Genomic DNA, 20,596 nt, shown 5'->3' with positions numbered 1-20,596 from the left:
TAGCAACCAAATGAAATTCCTAATTGAGACACCTGTGCAAAGTAAATATGGTTGGGACATAAGTCATCTTTGAAGAAATCTCAGGAGAAACACTGACTTACACAACTATCATTAGAAGCAATACGGTACAACAGATCAACTCCTGGCAAAGGTCAAAACCACAGACACTAAAACAAATAAAATGGGAGAAAAATTTCAAACTGAACTATTCTACTTCAAAATTTGAACTCTAGGAGTTGACTTCAATTGGGTGCCTGGAATGAAAATGTTAACTCACCACAATTATTTTTATTCTCCATATGTAAGATTCTAAACCTTTCCAGACTCTTATTAAGTCACTCATTCAAGAATTCAAGAATGAAAACATGGATTATACTATGACTTAGATGATGGAGCAAATGAAAATTGTTACAGTTGAAACTTAAAGGCAATTTGGACTTATTTCTAATCACAAAACTTATTTGTTTAGATATGCAAACTATTTGACTATGATTCTGAGGGAATGCATTCTAAAAGCAAATTAATACCTTTTACAAAAATTCTAGGATACCATTTCTCAACCAAAGCTGACATTACTTCCTTTGATATTCTCACAAAATAAATAGTACCCTGGCAATGTAAGATTAAATCCTGAGCCTCAATTTTCTAGGCAAATTTCCAGAAAAATTCCCTTATCTTCTATTGCTTGACAATTGAGCAGTTCTCTAGCTTCTTCATTATTTAGGTTTCAAGTAAAATAAATTTTATAAGTAAATAAAGTGCTTTCAAAGGCCATATTAACTTATAAAAAATACTTTTCTTTGAGAGATTCCAAACAACTACCACTCTCTCTCAAACACCTACTTCTCAAATAACAATACCTTCAGCAAATTTTATTCTAAGGGAGTTTTTTTCTCCAATCTTTGCTTATGACATGGCACAAATATTTAGATACCCACCACCCCCCAAAAAGTACTGAAGAGAAAAACACACATTTTGAAAACAGACAATTACACACATTTGGTCATAACTTTTAACAATCTTATTTTTTTAAAGATTACTGATCTTTTCATTCAAATTTCTAACACGGAATTTTAGAAGTTTGAAATATACCAGAGCCAAGAAAATTCATCATATCTTACAGCATACCTGTGTTTTCCCTTGCTGCCCATAAACAATTTTTGTCGGGATGATTTTAGCTGCTGGTTGAACTGTGGAACCTATTCCTTTTGGCTGAGTTACAATCATTTTGGTGATGGGTCTCGTAGCAGTGATAATAGCTGGCTTTGCTCCTGTTGGTACCGTCTGAATAGTCTTTTCTCCCTAAATTAAAGTCAGTGAATATATGAGATTTCTATGTATTTCAATGATAAAAACTGTCCTTTTACTGAAAAATCGCAGAGAGGTTTTACCAGGATGATAGGAACAGGAATGTAAATTAAACAGCAAAGTACAATGTTTCCAGGTGATCACAAATCCTAGACTTAGTTGAGATGGTCCTAGAAGTCCTCTGCCCAATTTTCTGTCCAAAGAAGGCATTAATCATTTCCTGATGAGTGAATTTTAAAAATTATCTCACACGGGAATACTTACTACACCATTCCATTCATAGAATACATACATTAGAGTAGTCAGGAAATTATAAAAGAATAATTATAGAGATTATAGGTCTCCCTCACCCCAACATTATCTTCATTTTCTAATTTACCCGAAATAAACACTCATGTAACAAAAAATTACTGTGCATTATACCAGTAGCTAAACGTACACATATAAATAAACTAAGCTCCCCAAATACAAAATCATAAGGCTAAATAGCAGAATGTCCATGTGTAAAAGCATGGGCAAGAGAGGGAATTAGCACATATTAACAATCTTTCTGAGGTTATATGGGAAAATTAAAAAAAACAGCAACAGTGCATTTCCCACATTTTACTATTAGCATATTACTAATATCACTTTAGTCTATTAACTAGGTAGTTTAAGCCCATTAACTTTTCACCATTTTTTGTACTTTTGTCTGCTTTATTCTTAAGTACCATCTTCTGGTCATTTATAGAATCAATACTTGAGCTTTCTTAAATTAAATTCAAAGACAGTGATTTTACTAAATTATTAAAATTTTACAAGTTAAAATCCATAAAACTGAAAGGAAAAAGGTTCACCTTTTTAGTTTGTAACTTTCAGTCATCATCATCTAAATGTGTGGCCATCCAACTTAGTAGCCATAAAAACAAAGCACCCAGGTGAGCTGGCCAAAGGTAATCACTCAATTTAGAACTAAATATGATTATAAAAATCACAAGTTTAACTATCTGCTATAATAATCTAAGGAAAATATAAAGTGCCTGTCAATCATATTATTACTTATTTTAATACGCACACACCCTTCACAGCAGCTTCTTTGGGAGGAGCTCTAATTCATTTGCCAACAGCCACTAGTTTTCAAGTGGCTGTGCCTATATATTAAACAGCTTGATGGGCTTGGTCCAACTATAATGACCCATTCAAAGCCTATCAAAACCAACTAGCAGGCTGTTTTTAAAAAAATCTCTTCTGATGTATGTGTGTGGACATGCCCAGGTGAGCAAGCTGTTGAGTAGAGGAGCATATACATATGTGTAGTCTTATGCTCTGATCTGCTTGTTTTACTATCATTTCCTGTGTCAAATGTTGCTCTTAGATATTATGTGGCAGCTAGGATTCATACACAACTCTTCAATGTTTGTGACCACAGGACTTAAGAGTACATGGCATCCCATCTTATATATCAAATTCTAGGAAGTTGCCAAACAAACTATAAAAGGGTTCTGAAAATCTGAATTCTAATCCAGGCTTTACTACTGGCTTACCATGTGAACTCACACTAGGAACAATCTATGTTTTCCAACATGATGGAACTATCTAATGCCAACATTTTAAAGACTGTGATGCCTAGGAAACTACCAGAGATCTGCAATGAAGTACAACATTCTTTTTTCTAGCAAAGTAGGGACATTACCAAGCCTAAATAGTTAAGCACCACAAGTAATAACAATTACTATTTATTGGTGACATCCTATGTGCCAGGCACTGTCCTAAGCACTTTCAAAACAGCTCCCAGTTACTGAACAAACTCACTGGTAAAGATCATAATCACCAATTTACCAATGAGGAAATTAAGGATGAGAGAAGTTGAATAAATTTGCCAAAAGTCAAACTACAATATAAGAGACAAAGCCCAGGTTTGTCTAACTCCAAACCTCTGCACAATTGCCTTCAGAACTATAAATTAATCTGTTATGTGCTATTTTTTTTAACTAGCTCAAAGAGGTAAAATGAAAGTAAAACCCTCTCAATTAATTTTCTTAATCCTAAATATCTCACTTGGCCCAGCCGAGGCCCATACTAGGCTTATGTCTACTGGCCAGAGGCAGGAGTAAAATTGTCCTCTAACAGAGGTCTCCCTGTAGTTAAGGCAGTGGAATCTTCCATTTGGACCAAGCTAAGCATCTAAATCATGGTCATAAGCAACCCAGTTATGAGCAACGTGTTTTAGGAATTACTGTGAAAAATGGCATCAGTTAGTGGTGCTTTAACAGTTATTACATCACAGTAGTGGTAAATCAAGCATACAGGCTATTGTGGGGTTCTGAAGTCCTTAGGCAAATATTTGTATAGCTGGTTTTTAAAATCCTCAGTGGACTGCTGAGTCTGCAGTACAAGCTCTTACTTACTCCAGCATTTAGCAATGTTGTGACAACGTTTTTGCCCGGGAGGCCTTGAATGGTCGTTCCTTTTCCTGTAGTCTTTTGCACAACAATCACATTGGGCTTGGAAGTCATTGGGATTGTAGTGATTTTGGTAGTCGTTCCTTAGAGAAGGGGGGAGAAAAGGAGGCCTGAGTTAAGGACTAGTGATATTTGGTTATTTCTGTTTATGTTGTACACAATTAACACACGTAGTCCGTGTCATCCCGAGATGACATGAAGGCTGTCATGAGGATGAAAATGAAGGCTCGGAACAATAAGCACAAGTTGTCCTAGAACGAGAGAGTGTTAAGAATTGACTTTTACAGCGGTCATCTTTTTGGAATTTGAAAACCTACACACCAAAATCAGAATCTAAAAATATCACTATCATTTTCCCCATCAATATTCCTCCCCTAACTAGTTAACTGAAATCTAAATCTGTATTCTTTGACAAATACTTCCCCAAACCCAGTATTATATCTATTTTTGACTGGTGTGATGGGAAAACTCTTCTAAAAGAATATAAAGAGAGAGGTAAATACTTATCAAAATTCACATAACATTAGACTCTTGAGAAAATTTATGAGAATAAGCCATTTATATTTGTGTGATCAAAAAAAATAAACACTCAAAGACCAAGTCACAGATTAAACATGTGCTCTTGTTATCTGCAGCACTCTGAAGAGTCTGAGGATGATATCCCAATGTGTATATTTATACAAAAAAATTTATATTTTCAACAATTAAGATCTATTTCATAGACCTGTATCTACTGAGCCAAACATATTATCATGCCCTCTTCCCCACATCCTTCCACAATCTGCTTCTCTTATACCTATCAAATTTGTACCCTATATTCTTCTGACTAGCATGGCTGGAAATCCTGGTACAAATCTTGCCTTGTCTTCCCTGTATCACCCAAGAAAACAAAAGCCCCTTGCGCTCTACACTCTATCTTTTTGTATCACTAATTCCTCAGTGCTTAGCACATACTGTATGGCAATTATTCAGTAATAGTTGTTCAGTCGAGTATGTGAATGAACTCAATCTGTCACCAACACATGTCTTCTTTCAAAATGTTATTGATGTTGACTCAATAGACCCTCATCTCTTTTAGTTTCCCGTATTTTCTCCCTATTGCAAGTTTCATACAAATAGATCTGAAGCTCCTGTTATAGCAAACATCCTGAAAAAAATTTTTTGTCATGTCAAGAACCCAGAACATTGGTCAAATTGGTCAAAAACCTTCCTAGGGCCACTGGCTGGCTCAGCCGGCAGAGCAGGTGACTCTTGATCTCAGGGGGTGTAAATTCAAGCTCCACGCTGGGTATAGAGATTACTCAAAAAAGTGAAAAGCAAAAAGCCTTCCTAATCCCTATTTTATCTAGTTCTAACTTTCCCTCTTAGGTTTCAAAATCCTGTATGAACTGACCCTTAATCTAAAAATTTGATCTTAACCCATGGAGGAGGGGAAGGAAGAAAAAAAAAAAAAAAAAAAGAGGTTAGAGTGGGAGAGAGCCAAAGCATAAGAGACTCTTAAAAACTGAGAACAAACTGAGGGTTGATGGGGGGGTGGGAGGGAGGAGAGGGTGGGTGATGGGTATTGAGGAGGGCACCTTTTGGGATGAGCACTGGGTGTTGTATGGAAACCAATTTGACAATAAATTTCATATATTGAAAATAAATAAATAAATAAATAAATAAATAAATAAATAAATAAAAATTTGATCTTATTTGTTCCAACTCTTACCCTACAATACATGCCACACACTAGTCTAACAAGTAACTTCTTCACTATGGCTTCCTATTATCTGTCACACAGAGCCCAAATTCCTCTTAGGTTTCCAGGTTCTGTCAGACTTTAATTTGCAGGATTATCCAATATATACCTCTCCTTCAGTATGTTGGTTTCCACATTGGTACTTGAGCGTATGAGTTGCAATGCTACCTCTGTGCCTGTGATTTCCTCTGCCCATGAAAACAGGCAAGTCACATTGTTCTTCTATAGGCTTGCACATCATTTATCAAATGACTAAGCACATAACAGGTACTCATTAAAAACATGACTGATTAATATGTTCCCAAGAAGAAAAGTTAAACAAAATTTTATTCTTTTCTACTGGAAAAATTTAGCATTCCTTACTAGAGTTTTAGTAATGAGACTGCACCAAGAATAAGAATATTCTAGTCAATTCTTGGCAATTTTATTACTTCATATATCATTTTAATATATTTGCCATCATCTGATGTCTTGTCAGTCCAAGGCAACACAGTCAGGTTACATAAAAACGCACTTTTATCCACACACTAGCTTCACGAATGTTTTTCCCTGTATCTGTAGTTTCTGAACAGTAAGCTGTTAAGAGCCACAAAAACCACACTGCCCATTATTCACATCTATCAACTTCAACTCTTAATTAACTCCAATCCCTCATACATGATTGATTGTGATGACTCCTTCAATAATACAGCCTCATTAAATACTTGGTTAATAAGGGGTGCCTGGGTGGCTCACTCAGTTAAGCATCTGACTTCGGCTCGGGCCATGATTTCACATTTTGTGGTTTCGAGCCCCTCTGTGCTGACAGCTCAGAGCCTGGAGCGTGCTTCGGATTCCATGTCTCCCTCTCTCTCTGTCCCTCCCCTGCTTGCACTCTGTCTCTCTTTCTCTCTCAAAACTAAATAAAGATTAAAAAAAAAAAAAAATATATATATATATATATATATATATATATACACATATGTATACATGTATATATCTGTCTCTCTCAAAAATAAATAAACTTGGAAAAAAAAAAAAAAGCTATCTCAAGGAAATGTTAGCCAAGCTTTAACCAAAGTACAAGGACCACTTTTTTTGGCAAAACTTGCTTAACAAGTGAATTACATTTGTATCTAAGTCACCATCTAATCCTTTCCATTGCAGGGATCTATCAATTTATGAGACAGTTGCAAACCAAGTTTACCAGCTTTAACAAAATGAGGGGGGAGGATGTTAGAAAACAGAAGAAAAAGGCATAACATAAGGAAAAGCAAATACAGTGTCATTTTAAAATGGAAAAGTTTATAACTAGAATTATCAAGTTATAAAAATCTAAAGTTCCAGTGCGCATATTTCTATATTTCAATTGATAACTATGTTATAGTTATTCATTTTTTTAAAAAGGTCTTCCTCTACACTTTCACAGTAGTCCAACTACAGTTCTCACATCACAACAGAATGTATAAAAATTCATTTGTTTAGCATTCCATAGGGCAGAGAATGCATCTCATGTGCATCCCCCATGTATCACAGCATCCGGCCCAGAATTTGGCTCATAGACTATCAGAGAACCCACTGTCTATACAGTCTCCACTTATAAAGACTTAAGATACAATGGGTGCAAATTACTCTTAAGTCACATTTGGATCATGGACTATGATACTGGATGTGTTCCAGGGATTTCTATTTAAAAATACAATTCCTGTAAAAATGTGAGCAGTATGGTAGGATCGCTTAAAGAAACTAATTTAATTGCCCAGATTTTACTATTCAGAGATTTTTTTTACATCACCCTGACAATTTGGTCTCCTGGGTAATGGTTTATGTTGCTTTGCTCAAAGAATGAGCAAACGAACGAATGAATGCAAAAGATATATAAACACTAGCTCCTTGCCTGAACATTGTACTAAAGATCAAAAGAAGAATAAAAATCAAGTCTTGCCATTGCCAAAGGTTCTCATAATGTCCTTAGAGTCAAGGACTCAATGTCCTAATGAGTTCATCTCCAAAGGATCCAATCTTCTATATAACATAGGCATGGTTCCTTTACCAACCAACCCTCAACAAAACTCACAAAAAAACTTACATATCTGAAAAGCCTATCTATATTTACACATAAGTATCTGACATGAAGGAGTTAAATAACTGAAAAAATAGTTCATATCTTCCATTTAATTGCTTATTCTGATGAAAAGAAAAACTTGACCTTTCTAGAAAGCACTCTGGAAGCATGACCTTGCTTTCCAGAGGAAAGGAAGTAAGGACTTCACATAATAATTTATGTATAATGATGCTCATCGCAGGATTATTTATAATGACAAAAAAATTAGAAGCAATCTAAAACATTCAACAATGAGAAAATGGCTAAATATGGTGCATCAGATAAGGAAACCCTGTGCAGCCATTAAGCGGGGGCAGAGGAGGTGTCAAGATCCATTTAAAAGAATAGGAAAATAATCCTATCCCATGAAAAAAAGGCAAAAGCTGATTATATTAGATCTCAATATAATTTTAAAAACATATATATGACATATATACACACATTTATAACCAAAATAAATGAATAGAAAAAGGAATGAACAGAAATATATACACATATTTTAACATATTTCTCTGGATGGTAAAAATTGTGGGTTTTTAATTTTCTTTGTATCTTTCTGTATTTTCCAATTACCCACAATGAGAGGAAAGTATCATTTTTTTCTTTTTAAAGCCTTCTATTCTTACAGGTAGATGTCTGGGTATATTTTAAGAAAACCATTTCATTTTTGTTCAGGGGGTAGGGGAGTGGGGTAGGCATAGATTCTAGAATCCAGCCTTTAATTATGAATTATCTAAACTCATCCAACTAGGTTTACCAGCTTACTAAGAATAGACAAGCAGGGACTGAAAACTACTATGAACTAACCTGTAATCCCACAATCATGGAATAACAAAATATTATAAAATAAGAGAACTATCTTTATAAAGAATATTGCTATGTAACATAAGGATCAGTTTAGAGCAGTCAGAAATGAGAAATTCCTTAAAATAAAAGGGTCAAACAGTGAAGCAGAGATAGACACAAAACAAGCTCGATGCAATGAACAACACTGTTTGAACTGTGTGCCAAGTATATCCTATGGTGCAGAAAAGTTTAAGAACTCTTCTCATGTATACCCAATGTACTTGAAATACCAACTAACCAGGAGTTGCTTAATATTTACATGCAAATGTGGATAAAATGTATACATGTACAGGGTATACATCTCACCACCTCTCTAGGAAAATGTGCTTTCTTGTGCTGCTCTAACCTGGTACAAAAGCCGCTAAATCCTAAAGAAGGTCTGAAAACAGCAGCCTCATGATATCTAGACATTCCTTCAAGCTGTAAGGTTATTATGAATTCATATATGAGTAAAGAAAAACCATTACGGTCATAAAAAGTTACACACCAATGAAAAATGATCACTTTTTGAAAAATGTTTTAGAGAATGTGCTCTATACCATTTAAGATACTGTCATAATAAATCATAATTTGAATTTTCACTGTATTATTTAAAAAAATCCTCTTAAAGCTAGAATATGATTCTTTCCCTACTGGTTTCACCCTCCTCAGTTTGGCAAACGTTGGATTTTCTCACTTACACTAAAAAATAGAGCCAAAATTAGCAGCTTTAAATATAGTGCGTTATGCCAATACCATGCCCTGCTTTGTTTTTGTGGCTTTTTTTTTCTTTTTTTCACTCCCTCAATTATCAGCAATATCGTATACTGCCAGGAACGTCAATCCCTTCACTTTAAACTGTTAGAACAACTCACCTGGGGCATACAAAATATGGCTAGTCTACAAAAATGGCAGACAAAGTCCACAAGGGCTTACTTGATGAGAGATTATTTACATCATTTTAATTAAAAAATAATAATGAAAACAGATGCTATGTTAACATTCTACTTCAGAGTCTACAACCCAAATACTCCAGGAATTAATGAGCTGATAAAAACCAGGTAAGGTTTCTGAATACTAATAAATATTAGCTTTCACTATCTGGGTAAATTGTTTTTTAAAAGTAAACTATCAATATAATGGTGAAAAGAAAAGCATTGAAATATTTTTATTTTTAATAAGCTAAAGTGACATTAGTAATTGAAATGATGAGATATGGTTCCCTCAAACATATTTAGATGAATAAACCCTAGTTCTTTTGTCCACTATGTAGCTTGTGTAGTCTTGAAGAGGTCAATTTCATCTCTCTAAACTTAAAATCTGTCTGTATCTGTAAAGTGCAGGTGAAACCAACTTTTCGGATTTATCAGTTTGGAATGGAGTGACAAATGGGAGAACACTTTGTAAATGAAAAATCCCTATGCAAATGCAAATCATAGTATTTCTATTCTGATTGAAAACAATTAAATGTTCTTTCTGTTTTAAAACTATCAAAAGCTTAATGTGTGAAGATTTAATATTAGAAATAAAAACTATACTTAAACACTAAACATCACGACTAAAAACACAGCTCCAGATTTCTAAGCAGAAAACTGAGATCAGACAGAATCCTTGAACAGTGAAATATGGTTTTTCCTCTTACTGTTACCTATACCTTCAACATATTTCAGATATACCTACCAGAAACTATATTACTGCTAATTATCTTGCCCCCCAAGGTAGCTAATGATTTGGGTACTACTGTAATGATGCTACCACTGGTAGTTTTCACATAGGTTGCAGCTCCTGGGGTTGCAGCCATCCGACCTATGGATGGGCTCACTGTTGGCCGGGTATAGGTTGCCTGTGTGCCTATAAAAAGGGAAAAGTCAAAAGAAAAACTTGTCATTACTTATAGAAGAATGACAATTTACACAGTTTAACTATAATTCAATGTAATCTATATTGCTTTAACTTGAAAATGGAATTTCAAGGTGTCAAGACATTAAGTAACAATTTATAGCCAATTTTCAATGCACATAGCAGGAACTACAGCCAAGTCAATTTGAATTAACTTTACACATAAAATTTTGTGATGTGTCGCATCAAATTACTAACCCCAAGAAAAAATATAACTAACTCTATTCCTTTCTTCCACTACCCTTCTTCCACTAGTTTTATGCCAAAAGAAACTTAAATTTAATCATCTTTCCTGCCAGAGCGTTTTAGATATTTCTGTTATAGATTTTAAGGTCTCTGCATCTGTTTCATACTGTCTCAGTGCCAAACCCAATGTCAGCACTCAGCAAATAAGGCAGTATTGTTTGCTTAAAATTTTATAAACTTTTACTATTTTGTACTCTGCTACTCTCTAAATATATTTCCATCTTTTAAAGAGTTATTCCATCATTTTACTAGAGATTAAAGTTCAAGCTGCCAAGAGTTGCCAGGAATATTTCTTTTAGTCTAAAAAGTTCACTATTTACATATTTCCTCAACTCTAACTGACCCATTAGAGTATTTTTCTTCATGTCTCTCAAAGGATTTTACACTCTTTCCCACTATTCCAAGGACTTTTTTCTTTTCCCAAACAGGAATTAAAAACTAACCAGATGAGCCCATTGTAGTTTCCTACAAATACAGTAACTCAGAACTACTATTCCTAAGCAAAGAACTACTAGTCTGGGGGAGAATGAAGATGACTGAGACTAACATCTTCAACAGAAAAAAAAGTTTCATAATAATGGTCATTGTGATAACCATTCTCAACAAACCCCACCCCACAAAAATGCTTTTTAGCAAGACATTTAAAAATTTTTAAATACAATCACTACCCAAAAAAGGCAGAAGGGAAGAATGTTAGGTAGAATTAGTTTAAATTCCTTATAAACATACATCTGCATCCAAAAAAAAATCTAGTGCAAAGTAAACATGCTACAAATGTAAGGTGAATCAGTTGAATTATAATAACAAAAAATTTTCCATTTAAGCTTTTGCTCTAAAAATAGGAATACTTTTTCTAACATAGATACAAAGGCACAGACAGACACATTATTATTTTTCACTACCTTTCGCTAATGGAAAGAATCATACATATATAACACTACTATCTTTATACCAAATGGGAAAAAGTTTTGGGGGAAGTATGATAAATGTAATGCAAGAATAGTGTTTTTTAAGCCAAGGCTTTGTAGAGACAGCAAGTAGAATCGTTGGTGGGATGAGGGGGGAGTGGGTGGAGGGGAGATGGAGAGTTACTGTTTAATGGGTAGTTTCAGTTTGGGAAGATGAAAAGGTTCTGGAGCCAGATGGTGAGGATGGTTACAAAATAATGTGAATGCAATGAATGCCATGAACCATTCATTTAAAATGGTAAAACTCATGCATGTTCTCTATATACCACAATTAAAAAAAAAAAAAAAAAAAAAAAGCACATCTGAGAGTCAAACAGATCTGACTGAGTTCAAACCCCAGATCTGCCTTTTATTGGCTGTGTGACTTTGGGCAAGTTTCTTAACATAAGTCTGTTTTGCTGCTAAAAGTGGAGATATTAAAGTCTAAGGGAAATGAAGGGTAATGTCTATACAAACCTTTACATCCTGGCCCATAAATGGTATCTTTATAAACTTGAGACAGATACCATTTTACACTCTTTAGATTCTATCATCTAAATATTGGCTCCTCTCAAAAAAATCTGGTAAGAGTTACACAAATTTAAAATAACAGTAATGACCAATTCTAATGTAAATTAATAGTAATTACTATTGAGCACTCTGCTGGGGACTTTACATACCTGATTTCCTCTCATTCTTATAATAACCTATGGTACAGGTATTGTTGTCCCATTTAAATAGACCATGGAAAAGATTACAGGGATTAGTAACCTGCTCAAGAACACAAAGGATGGTACTATCTAAAATGTCCTACACTGTCACTTCCTTGGGCATAGCCTGGTTGCTCCCATATCTGAGCAACACGGCATCTTGTGCTTCTCTCAGTCTGAGCAATGTTTACTACATGGCAATGTAATAGACTCTCAACTTCTTAAGAGTAAGTGAGATCCTTGTGGGCTAGGAGACCGTGTTTCCATTCCCTCAACAAATCCTGACTAAACACATACTCCAAGACCAGCTCTCTCTATATACGGTGAATAAAACAGAGATGGTCCCTTATCATGGATCTCATGGTCTAATTAAGTAAACAAATCAACAAACAAGTAGTGAAGTACTTAGAAACTGTAGTATGTGCTATAAAGGAAAAGAACAGAGGACCATGACAATAATAAGAGAGAGCTAATTTTCATTGGGGGGAAAAGGGGAGTCAAGAAAAGCTCTTAAAGAATGGTCTCATTATCTCTATATCCCCAGTGTAGCACGTTGTTGCTACAAAGAAATTACTCAATGAACGTATGATGAATGAATGGACTAATGCTCAAGCAAACTTACCAGTAGGAGTGGTTACCAGTTTAGTTGTCATAATTGCACCATTACTGCTAACCACCATAATAGGGGAATTGCTACTGGTGGGCAGAGTTGCTGTCACTGGCTTAGGTAAGATTTTACTTGGCTGAACTTGTTGTGTGATGATTTTAACACCTTTGAAAGAAGAAAGGGAAATCTCAGTACAATTATTTTCGAAAACATATTCCTTATACCAACCCAAGAGGGCAGCAGTTACACACAGTCACTCAGTTTTGCCAAAAGAGAAGCTTTTTCCATAATGATGAAACTCTCAATTTGTAGTCCTCAAATTCCCATCTTTCCTAATTTCTCATTCAAGAATATAATTAAGGTATTACAGAAGCTATTAACAACTTCTTTAAAAAAAAAGGTTTTTTCTTTTGTCTATGATTATGTCATATAAAGAGCTTTCAAACCCAATTAGTGTAGTGATGTGGATTTTTTTACATTTTTCAAAATTTTTATTTAAATGTTATAATTGTTACATTCACTTTCCAAATGTAAAATACCCATTGAAAAGAAATCTTTCAAAAACAATAAAATAAAAAATAAAATGAATCTCTCATGCAAACTACAAATTTAAGTACAAATAACTGTTTGAGGAAATTCTGGTAACACTTTTGCCCTGCTAAACTTCACTGAAATAATCTACATAACAGTGTATTGCACTGGCAAATAAAAATTATATTACTTTATGGATGGTGATTGAGACATTAGAAAGCAAACAAATCTGTTCATTTAACAACCTTAAATAATTTTAAATTTCTTGTAGTCAATTAAGAAGCTAAAATTATGACACCTAGGAATAACTGGGGGCAAATTATTTAGTCTCTATAACTCAATATTTTCATCTATAAAGACAATATCAGTAAATAAATCAAAATTATAAAGTGCCTAATACATAGCAAGAATTCAATAAACTATTATTATTGTAGAGATAAAGAAACTATTATTTATTATAATAAATCATAACCAGTGAAGCTGCATGGAAAAAATTTTTTATAGTATTACCCTATAAGTGAATTACAATAATGCTTAAGACACATAAAAAGAAGCCCCCCAAAATAACAGAAAAAACACAATGGAATCATTAGAGATTACATGGCTTAGTCCTATGTAAATAAGTTGAAAATTTAGATCAAACAGATAATTTTCTAGAAAAATACTGTTTATCAAAATGGACCTCAGAAAAGACAAGTATCTAAACAGACAAATTTCCTTAAAATAAATTTTTAGGAACTCCTTCTCCTTCACCAATAAATAGCAGGAGGCCCAGACAATTTCACAAGACAATTCTACAGTCCTGTAAAAAGAAGGTAATTACAATGTATTTAAAACCATTCCTCTTCAAAGTTCTCATCCTCAGGAAAAAAAAAAAAAAATTACATGTTAACTCAATTTGTTGGGATAATATTTTATAATATATACATATATCAAATCATTACATTGTACACCTAAAACTAGATTAGCTCTGCTAATCTGCTCACCTAATGGAACCAGTAAAATGATAACCAATGAAAAGCTCTGGAAACAGTCTCAAGGACAAAAGAAGAAACATCTATTCAACATGTAGAAAAATTCAGTAAGAAAGGAGAGATCTGTGGTTTTTAAACCAAGATCCGTTCCTTGTTACCCACTACGAGTGAGGCAAAGACTCCTCTCCAGAGGAGAGAACTTGACTTGCCTTGACTGCAGAACACAGTTTCCTTTCACTGAAGCTCCCTGTTGGAGGGCTTTCTTCTGAGGAGCAGCAGGACTCCAGCTTACCTCATCCTGGCCCCAGGTACATATTGCTAAGTCCCAGGCAAGTGATGTCAAGAGATGGGTGTTCCCTTCTTCTGACAATCCCCCAATTTGTGGAACAAAGGCTATACCTTGGACACAATGCCACTGAGAAAACTGGAGTCCTGATCACAATTGCCCTGCCTTGTGAGGTGGTGGTTCCACCAGCAGGAGAAGCAAGCCAAGAGGATAACAGGCTCCTGCCCAGCCTCCCACTCTTGCCTTCATTGAGTGCTCAGCTTCTAGAGCAGGGGTGTCATTCAGAGAGAGGCTTGCCATTGACCTTATTACCCCCAGAGCTCCAGAGCTACCTGAGGGTAGAAACAGGTAATTAACAGTTTGTAATCTCTTCCCAAAGGAACTGATTTCACTTGCAATAGAGCATGGAGAAGTTCAAGCTCTCGAGAACTGTAGAGGATGTGATGAAAGGCAACTGGAAGAAGATTTCTGGATTTAATAAAAATACAACCTAGATAATAGGCCAGACAGCTTACAGGAGAGAACTGAGACATAAATAAGCTGAGAGGAACCCTCCTATGGTCAGAACAAATACTAAAAGTAGACCTGCGAAACTATTCCTTCAAAGAAGCCACAATCAGGAGTGCCTGGGTGGCTCAGTTCGTTGAGTGGCTAACTCTTGATTTCAGCTCAGGTCATGATCTCACGATTCATGAGATCAAGCCCCTCACTGGTCTCTGTGCTAAGCATGGATTCTGTTTGGGATCCTCTCCCTCTCTCCCTCTGTCCCTCTCTCTCTCTCTCTCTCTCAATGCCCGCCCCCCCCCCCCCCCGCCTTGTGCACTTTCTCTCTCTCCCTCAAAATAAACATTAAACAACAACAAAAAAACAAACAAGAATCCAATAATCAGCAAAGCTATCTTTCAGAAATGCAGTCAAAATAAAGTCTTTACCAGATAAACAAAAATGGAGAGAATTTGTTGCCAAAGTTCCTTATAAAAAGGAAGAAAAAGAAACAAAACAATGATGTCCACTCTTGAAAGCTATTTTACTAGAGGCTCTAATGAGAGAAATTAAGAAGAAAAAGAAATACAAGGCATCCAGACTATAACAGCAGCAATCATCTCTATGTAGATGGCATGATCGTTTATATAGCAAATCCTAAGAAATTTACCTACAACTATTAGAACTAAATAATGAGTTCAGCAAAGGTGCAGGATATCAAATCAACAGAAAAGTCAGTTGCATTTATATAAATTACCAATGAACAATCCAAAAAATGAAATTAACAATTCCATTTACAATAGCTTAAAAAAAATGCTTAGGAATAATTTTAACAAAAGAAGTGCCAAGTTTATACTCTAGAAAGCACATAACATTGTTGAAATAGAGAAGGTCTAAATAAATGGGAAAACATCTCGTGTCCATGGATCAAAAGATTTAACACATCATTAAGATGGTAATACTCCTAAACTGACCTATACATTCAATGCAATCCCTATCAGAATCTCATTGGACTTCTTTATAGAAACTGATAAGCTGAATTCCAAAATTCATGTGGAATTATAAGGGACCCAAATAGTCAAAACAATCTTTAAAAAATAGAACAAAATAATAGTAATGACACTTCCTGGTTTCAAAACTTATTACAAATCAATAGTAACCAAAACAGTGTGATTGGCATATGCAAAGACATACAAATTAATGGAACAGAATTGAAAGTACAGAAAAAATCTACACAGCGGTCAACTGATTTTCAAATGGGTGCCAGAACCATTCAATGGGGGATGGTCTTTTCAACAAATGGTACTGAAACAAATGGATAGCCATATGCTAAAGAATGAAAATGGGAGGCTTACCTTACATCATAACAAAATTGACTCAAAATGGATCAAAGACCTAAAGTTAAGAGGTTAAACTATCAAACACTTAGAAAAAGATATAGAGATAAATCTTTATGATCAAAGTTTGGTAAAAGATTCTTAAATACGACACCAAAAGCACAAACAACATTAAAAATAAAGTGGACCTCACCAAAATTAAAAACTCGTGCTTCAGGGACCCCTGAGTGGCTCAGTTGGTTAAGCGTCCAACTTCAGCTCAGGTCATGATCTCACAGCTCCTGAGTTGGAACCGTGTGTCGCGCTCTGTGCTGACAGCTCAGAGCCTGGAGCCTGCTTCAGATTCTGTGTCTCCCTCTCTCTCTGACCCTCTCCCGCTCATGCTCTGTCTCTCTCAAAAATAAATAAACATTTAAAAAAAATTTTTGTAAATACTTAAAAAAAAGGGGTGCCTGGGTGGCTCAGTCGGGTTGGGCGTCCGACTTCGGCTCAGGTTATGATCTCGCAGTCTGTGAGTTTGAGCCCCGCGTCGGGCTCTGTGCTGACCAGCTGACAGCTTAGAGCCTGGAGCCTGCTTCAGATTCTGTGTCCGTCTCTCTCTGCCCCTCTCCCGCTCTCACTGTGTGTCTCTCTCTCAAAAATAAAAACATAAAAAGAAAAATTTTAAATACTTAAAGAACTTGTACTTCACAGGGCAATCATCAAGAAAGTGAAAAGACAACAAAAAACAATGGCAGGAAATATTTGCAAATCATATATATAACAAGGGTTTAATATCTAATATATATAAACTGAAAAAAAACTCTTTACAACTCAATGATAAAAAGACAAATAACTCAATTTAAAAGTGGGCAAAGAGGGGCGCCTGGATGGCTCTGCTGGTTGAGTGTCTGACTCTTGATTTCAGCTCGGGTCATGATCTCAAGGTTTGTGGGATGAAGCCCTCTGTCAGGCTCTGTGCTGACAATGTGGAGCCTGGTTGGGATTTTCTCTCTCGCTCTCTCTTACCCCTCCCTGACATGCGCACACACGTGTTTTCTCTCTCAAAATACATAAACATTAAAAAAAAAAAGTGGGCAAAGGATGTAAATCTTTCTTTCTTTCTTTCCTCCCTCCCTTCCATTTTCTTTCTTTTTTCTTTGTTTCTTTCTTTCTTTCCTTCCTTCCTTCCTTCAAGGAGGATAAAGGGTCGATATGCACAGGAAAAGATGCTTGACATTATTAGTCATCAAAGAAATGCGAATCAAAGCCACAATGAAATACCACTTCACACAAACTAAGAGGGCTAGAATCTTAAAGTCAGAGAATAACAAGTATTGGAAAGGATGCAGAGAAATTGAAACCCTCATACACTAATGGTGGAAATGTAAAATGGTGTAGTCATTTTGGGAAACAGTCTGTAGCTTCTCAAACAATTATACATAGAGTTACCATACAACCAGGCAATCCCTCTCCAAGGTATATACACAAGAGAATTGAATACCTAAAAACTTATACACGAATGTTTTCCACAGAATTATTCTTAACAGCCAACAGGCGGAAAAAATCCAAATGTACATCAATGGACAAATGGATAAACAAAACGGGAAATATTATTTGGCCATAAAAAGGAATAAAGTACTAATACATGTGTGAATCTTAAAAACATTGTTAAGTGAAAGAAACCAGTCACAAGAGGCCACACATTATAGGAGACCATTTATATGAAAATCTGGAATACAGAAATCTAGAGATAGTAGATTAGTGGTTGTTTAGAGCTGGAGAGGTTGCCTTAGGAGTAATGAATGATAGCTAAAGGTTACAGAGTTTCTTTTCGAAGTGATGAAACTGTTCTAAAATCAACTGTAGTGATGGCCACACATATCTTTGACTATACTAAAATACCTTACTCTGAATGGGTTATTTCAATGGTATGTGAATTATATCTCAATAAAGCTGCTTTTAAAAATTCTAGAGTATTTTTAAAAAGGAAAACATTATCATTCTTTCTTGAAAGCACACATAACATTAAACTAAAGCCTAATAAAGACTGAACGCAAAAATAAAACTACAGACCAACTTCCCAAGACTACCAATACATTGTATTATTAATACCTCATACTAGGATAAATTCCAAAATATTTAAATATGAAAAATGTGACCTGTGACTAAAAATCTAGAAGCGGTAAAGATTACACAGATAAATTCAACTATATAGAAACAAAAAAGATCTACACAGCAGAAGTGCCCACAAATAAAGTCAACAGACAGACAAACTTGGAAGAGAATCTCTGCAAGTCATGAAACACACAAAAGTCTTGCTAATTACCCTAATAAAATTCCCAGAAATTGATAAGAAAAATACCACAGTAGTGGTATGAATGAATGAATACAGACTGTACACAAAAACATATAAATAGTTGAAACATACAGTTGTTCAAATTCATGCTCGATATGAGAAATGAAAATAAAACAACACTGAGAAGATGAAATACTTAAGTATAAAACAAAACACGTACAAAATTTGTACTGTACTGTAAAACACTGATGAAAGAAGTGAAAGAACACCTAAAGAAATGGAGAGACACACTGTTCATGAACTGGACAACTCAACACGATTTCAATTCTTCCCAAACTGATCTACAGGTTTAATGGAATTTCTAGGAAAATCCCAGTAAGGTTTTAGTACACACAGGAACATTTAATCTTAAATTTATATAGAAAGGCAATAAAACTAGCATAGCTAGAATAATTTTGAAATAGAAAGATAAAGTGGAAGAAATCACTCTATATACGTTACAGCTTACTATATAGCTATAGTAATCAAGACAGTATGGTACTAACAGAGAGATAAACACAAAGATCAATGGAACAAATGGAGTACCTAGAAATAAACCTACACACATGCCAAACTGATTTCTAACAAAGACGCTTTGCAAAACAAGAGTTTTGATAGCCTTTTCAACAAAGGGTGCTAAAGCAATTATACCCACAGGCAAAAAAATAACCTTATCTAAACCCCACACTTTATACAAAAATTAACTTAAAATAGATCATGATTTAAATATAAAAAATAAAACTATGTAACTCTTAGAGAAAAAAATAGAAAAATGTTAAAACCTAGAACTAGGCAAAGTTCTTTGAGTTGATACCAAAAACATAATCCATAAAAGGAAAAATTAACAAACTGGACTGAATCAAAATCTATTATGAGTGAACAACCCAGAGCTATTATTGGGATTTTGTTAATAACACATTCCTCCTATAACTATGTTGGTTAGATTTCTTAAAGCAGTCATGGCATAAGACTCCACAACTGAGGAACTGAAGACTCACGGGGAAAATAGGGTTAAAAGACTAAGGTTTGAGTCACTCTAGAAAAGCTTTTATATTAAAAGCATTTTTACGTGAAGTAAGAGAATCCAAACAACGTAATATATAATATCTTACAGCTTTTATTAGCCATACTAGATTTTGTATAATTAACCATACCTTGCTCCCCAGAAATTTTTTAGTATCTCCCACCACTCCTATTCAAAGAGATGATTACAAATTCACTTTTGGAATAAGATAAGCATTACCCTGATACCAAAACCAGGCAAAGACACCAGAAAAAAAATTCTGATGAACATGGATGCAAAAATCCTCAACAAAATACTAGCAAACTGAATCCAACAATACATTAAAAAAGTCATTCACCACCATCAAGTGGGATTTATTCCCTGGGATGCCAGAGTAATTCAACATTCGCAAATCAATGTGATGCATCACATCAATAAGAGAAAGGATAAGAACCATATAATCATCTCAAAGACGCAGAAAAAGCACACCATCCATTCATGATAAAAGCCCTCAGCATAATAAAGGCCATTATGTGAAAAACCCACAGCGAACATCATCCTCAGTGGGGAAAAACTGAAAGCTTTCCCTGTAAGGTCAGGAACAAGACAAGGATGTCCACTCTCCCCACTTTTATTCAACATAATACTGGAAGTCGTAGCCACAGCAATTAGACAACAAAAAGAAATAAAAGGTATCTAAATCGGTAAGAAAGAAGTCAAACTTTCATTATGTGCAGATGACATGACCCTCTGAAAAACTGCACCAAAACAACAGCTAGAACTGATAAACAAATTCAGTACAGTCACAGGATAAAAAATCAGTTTATAAAAATCTGTTGCATTTCTAAATACCAATAA

At 34.9% G+C, this 20,596-nt stretch overlaps 1 protein-coding gene across 14 annotated transcripts in view; it reads right to left on the bottom strand.

Annotated features, from left to right (window-relative positions):
- The window catches only part of EMSY (EMSY transcriptional repressor, BRCA2 interacting), an 87,679-nt gene that overhangs the window by 22,684 nt on the left and 44,399 nt on the right, over window positions 1-20,596 (bottom strand). For 13 of the 14 annotated variants that reach the window (XM_019449884.2, XM_019449876.2, XM_019449875.2 and 10 more), the window contains 4 exons: window positions 12,823-12,972; window positions 10,079-10,249; window positions 3,696-3,832; window positions 1,129-1,302 (listed from right to left, as the gene is read on the bottom strand). In XM_019449884.2, the coding sequence (XP_019305429.1) occupies window positions 1,129-1,302; window positions 3,696-3,832; window positions 10,079-10,249; window positions 12,823-12,972 (632 nt within the window). The remainder of the gene's footprint in view (window positions 1-1,128; window positions 1,303-3,695; window positions 3,833-10,078; window positions 10,250-12,822; window positions 12,973-20,596) is intronic. The other variant, XM_053900115.1, reaches the window with a different exon arrangement.

The sequence above is a fragment of the Panthera pardus genome, unplaced genomic scaffold, assembly GCF_024362965.1.
Source record: "Panthera pardus isolate Hobbes unplaced genomic scaffold, ASM2436296v1 HiC_scaffold_12, whole genome shotgun sequence".
Classification (NCBI taxonomy): Eukaryota; Metazoa; Chordata; class Mammalia; order Carnivora; family Felidae; genus Panthera; species Panthera pardus.
This window is presented reverse-complemented; position numbering and strand designations above follow the sequence as displayed.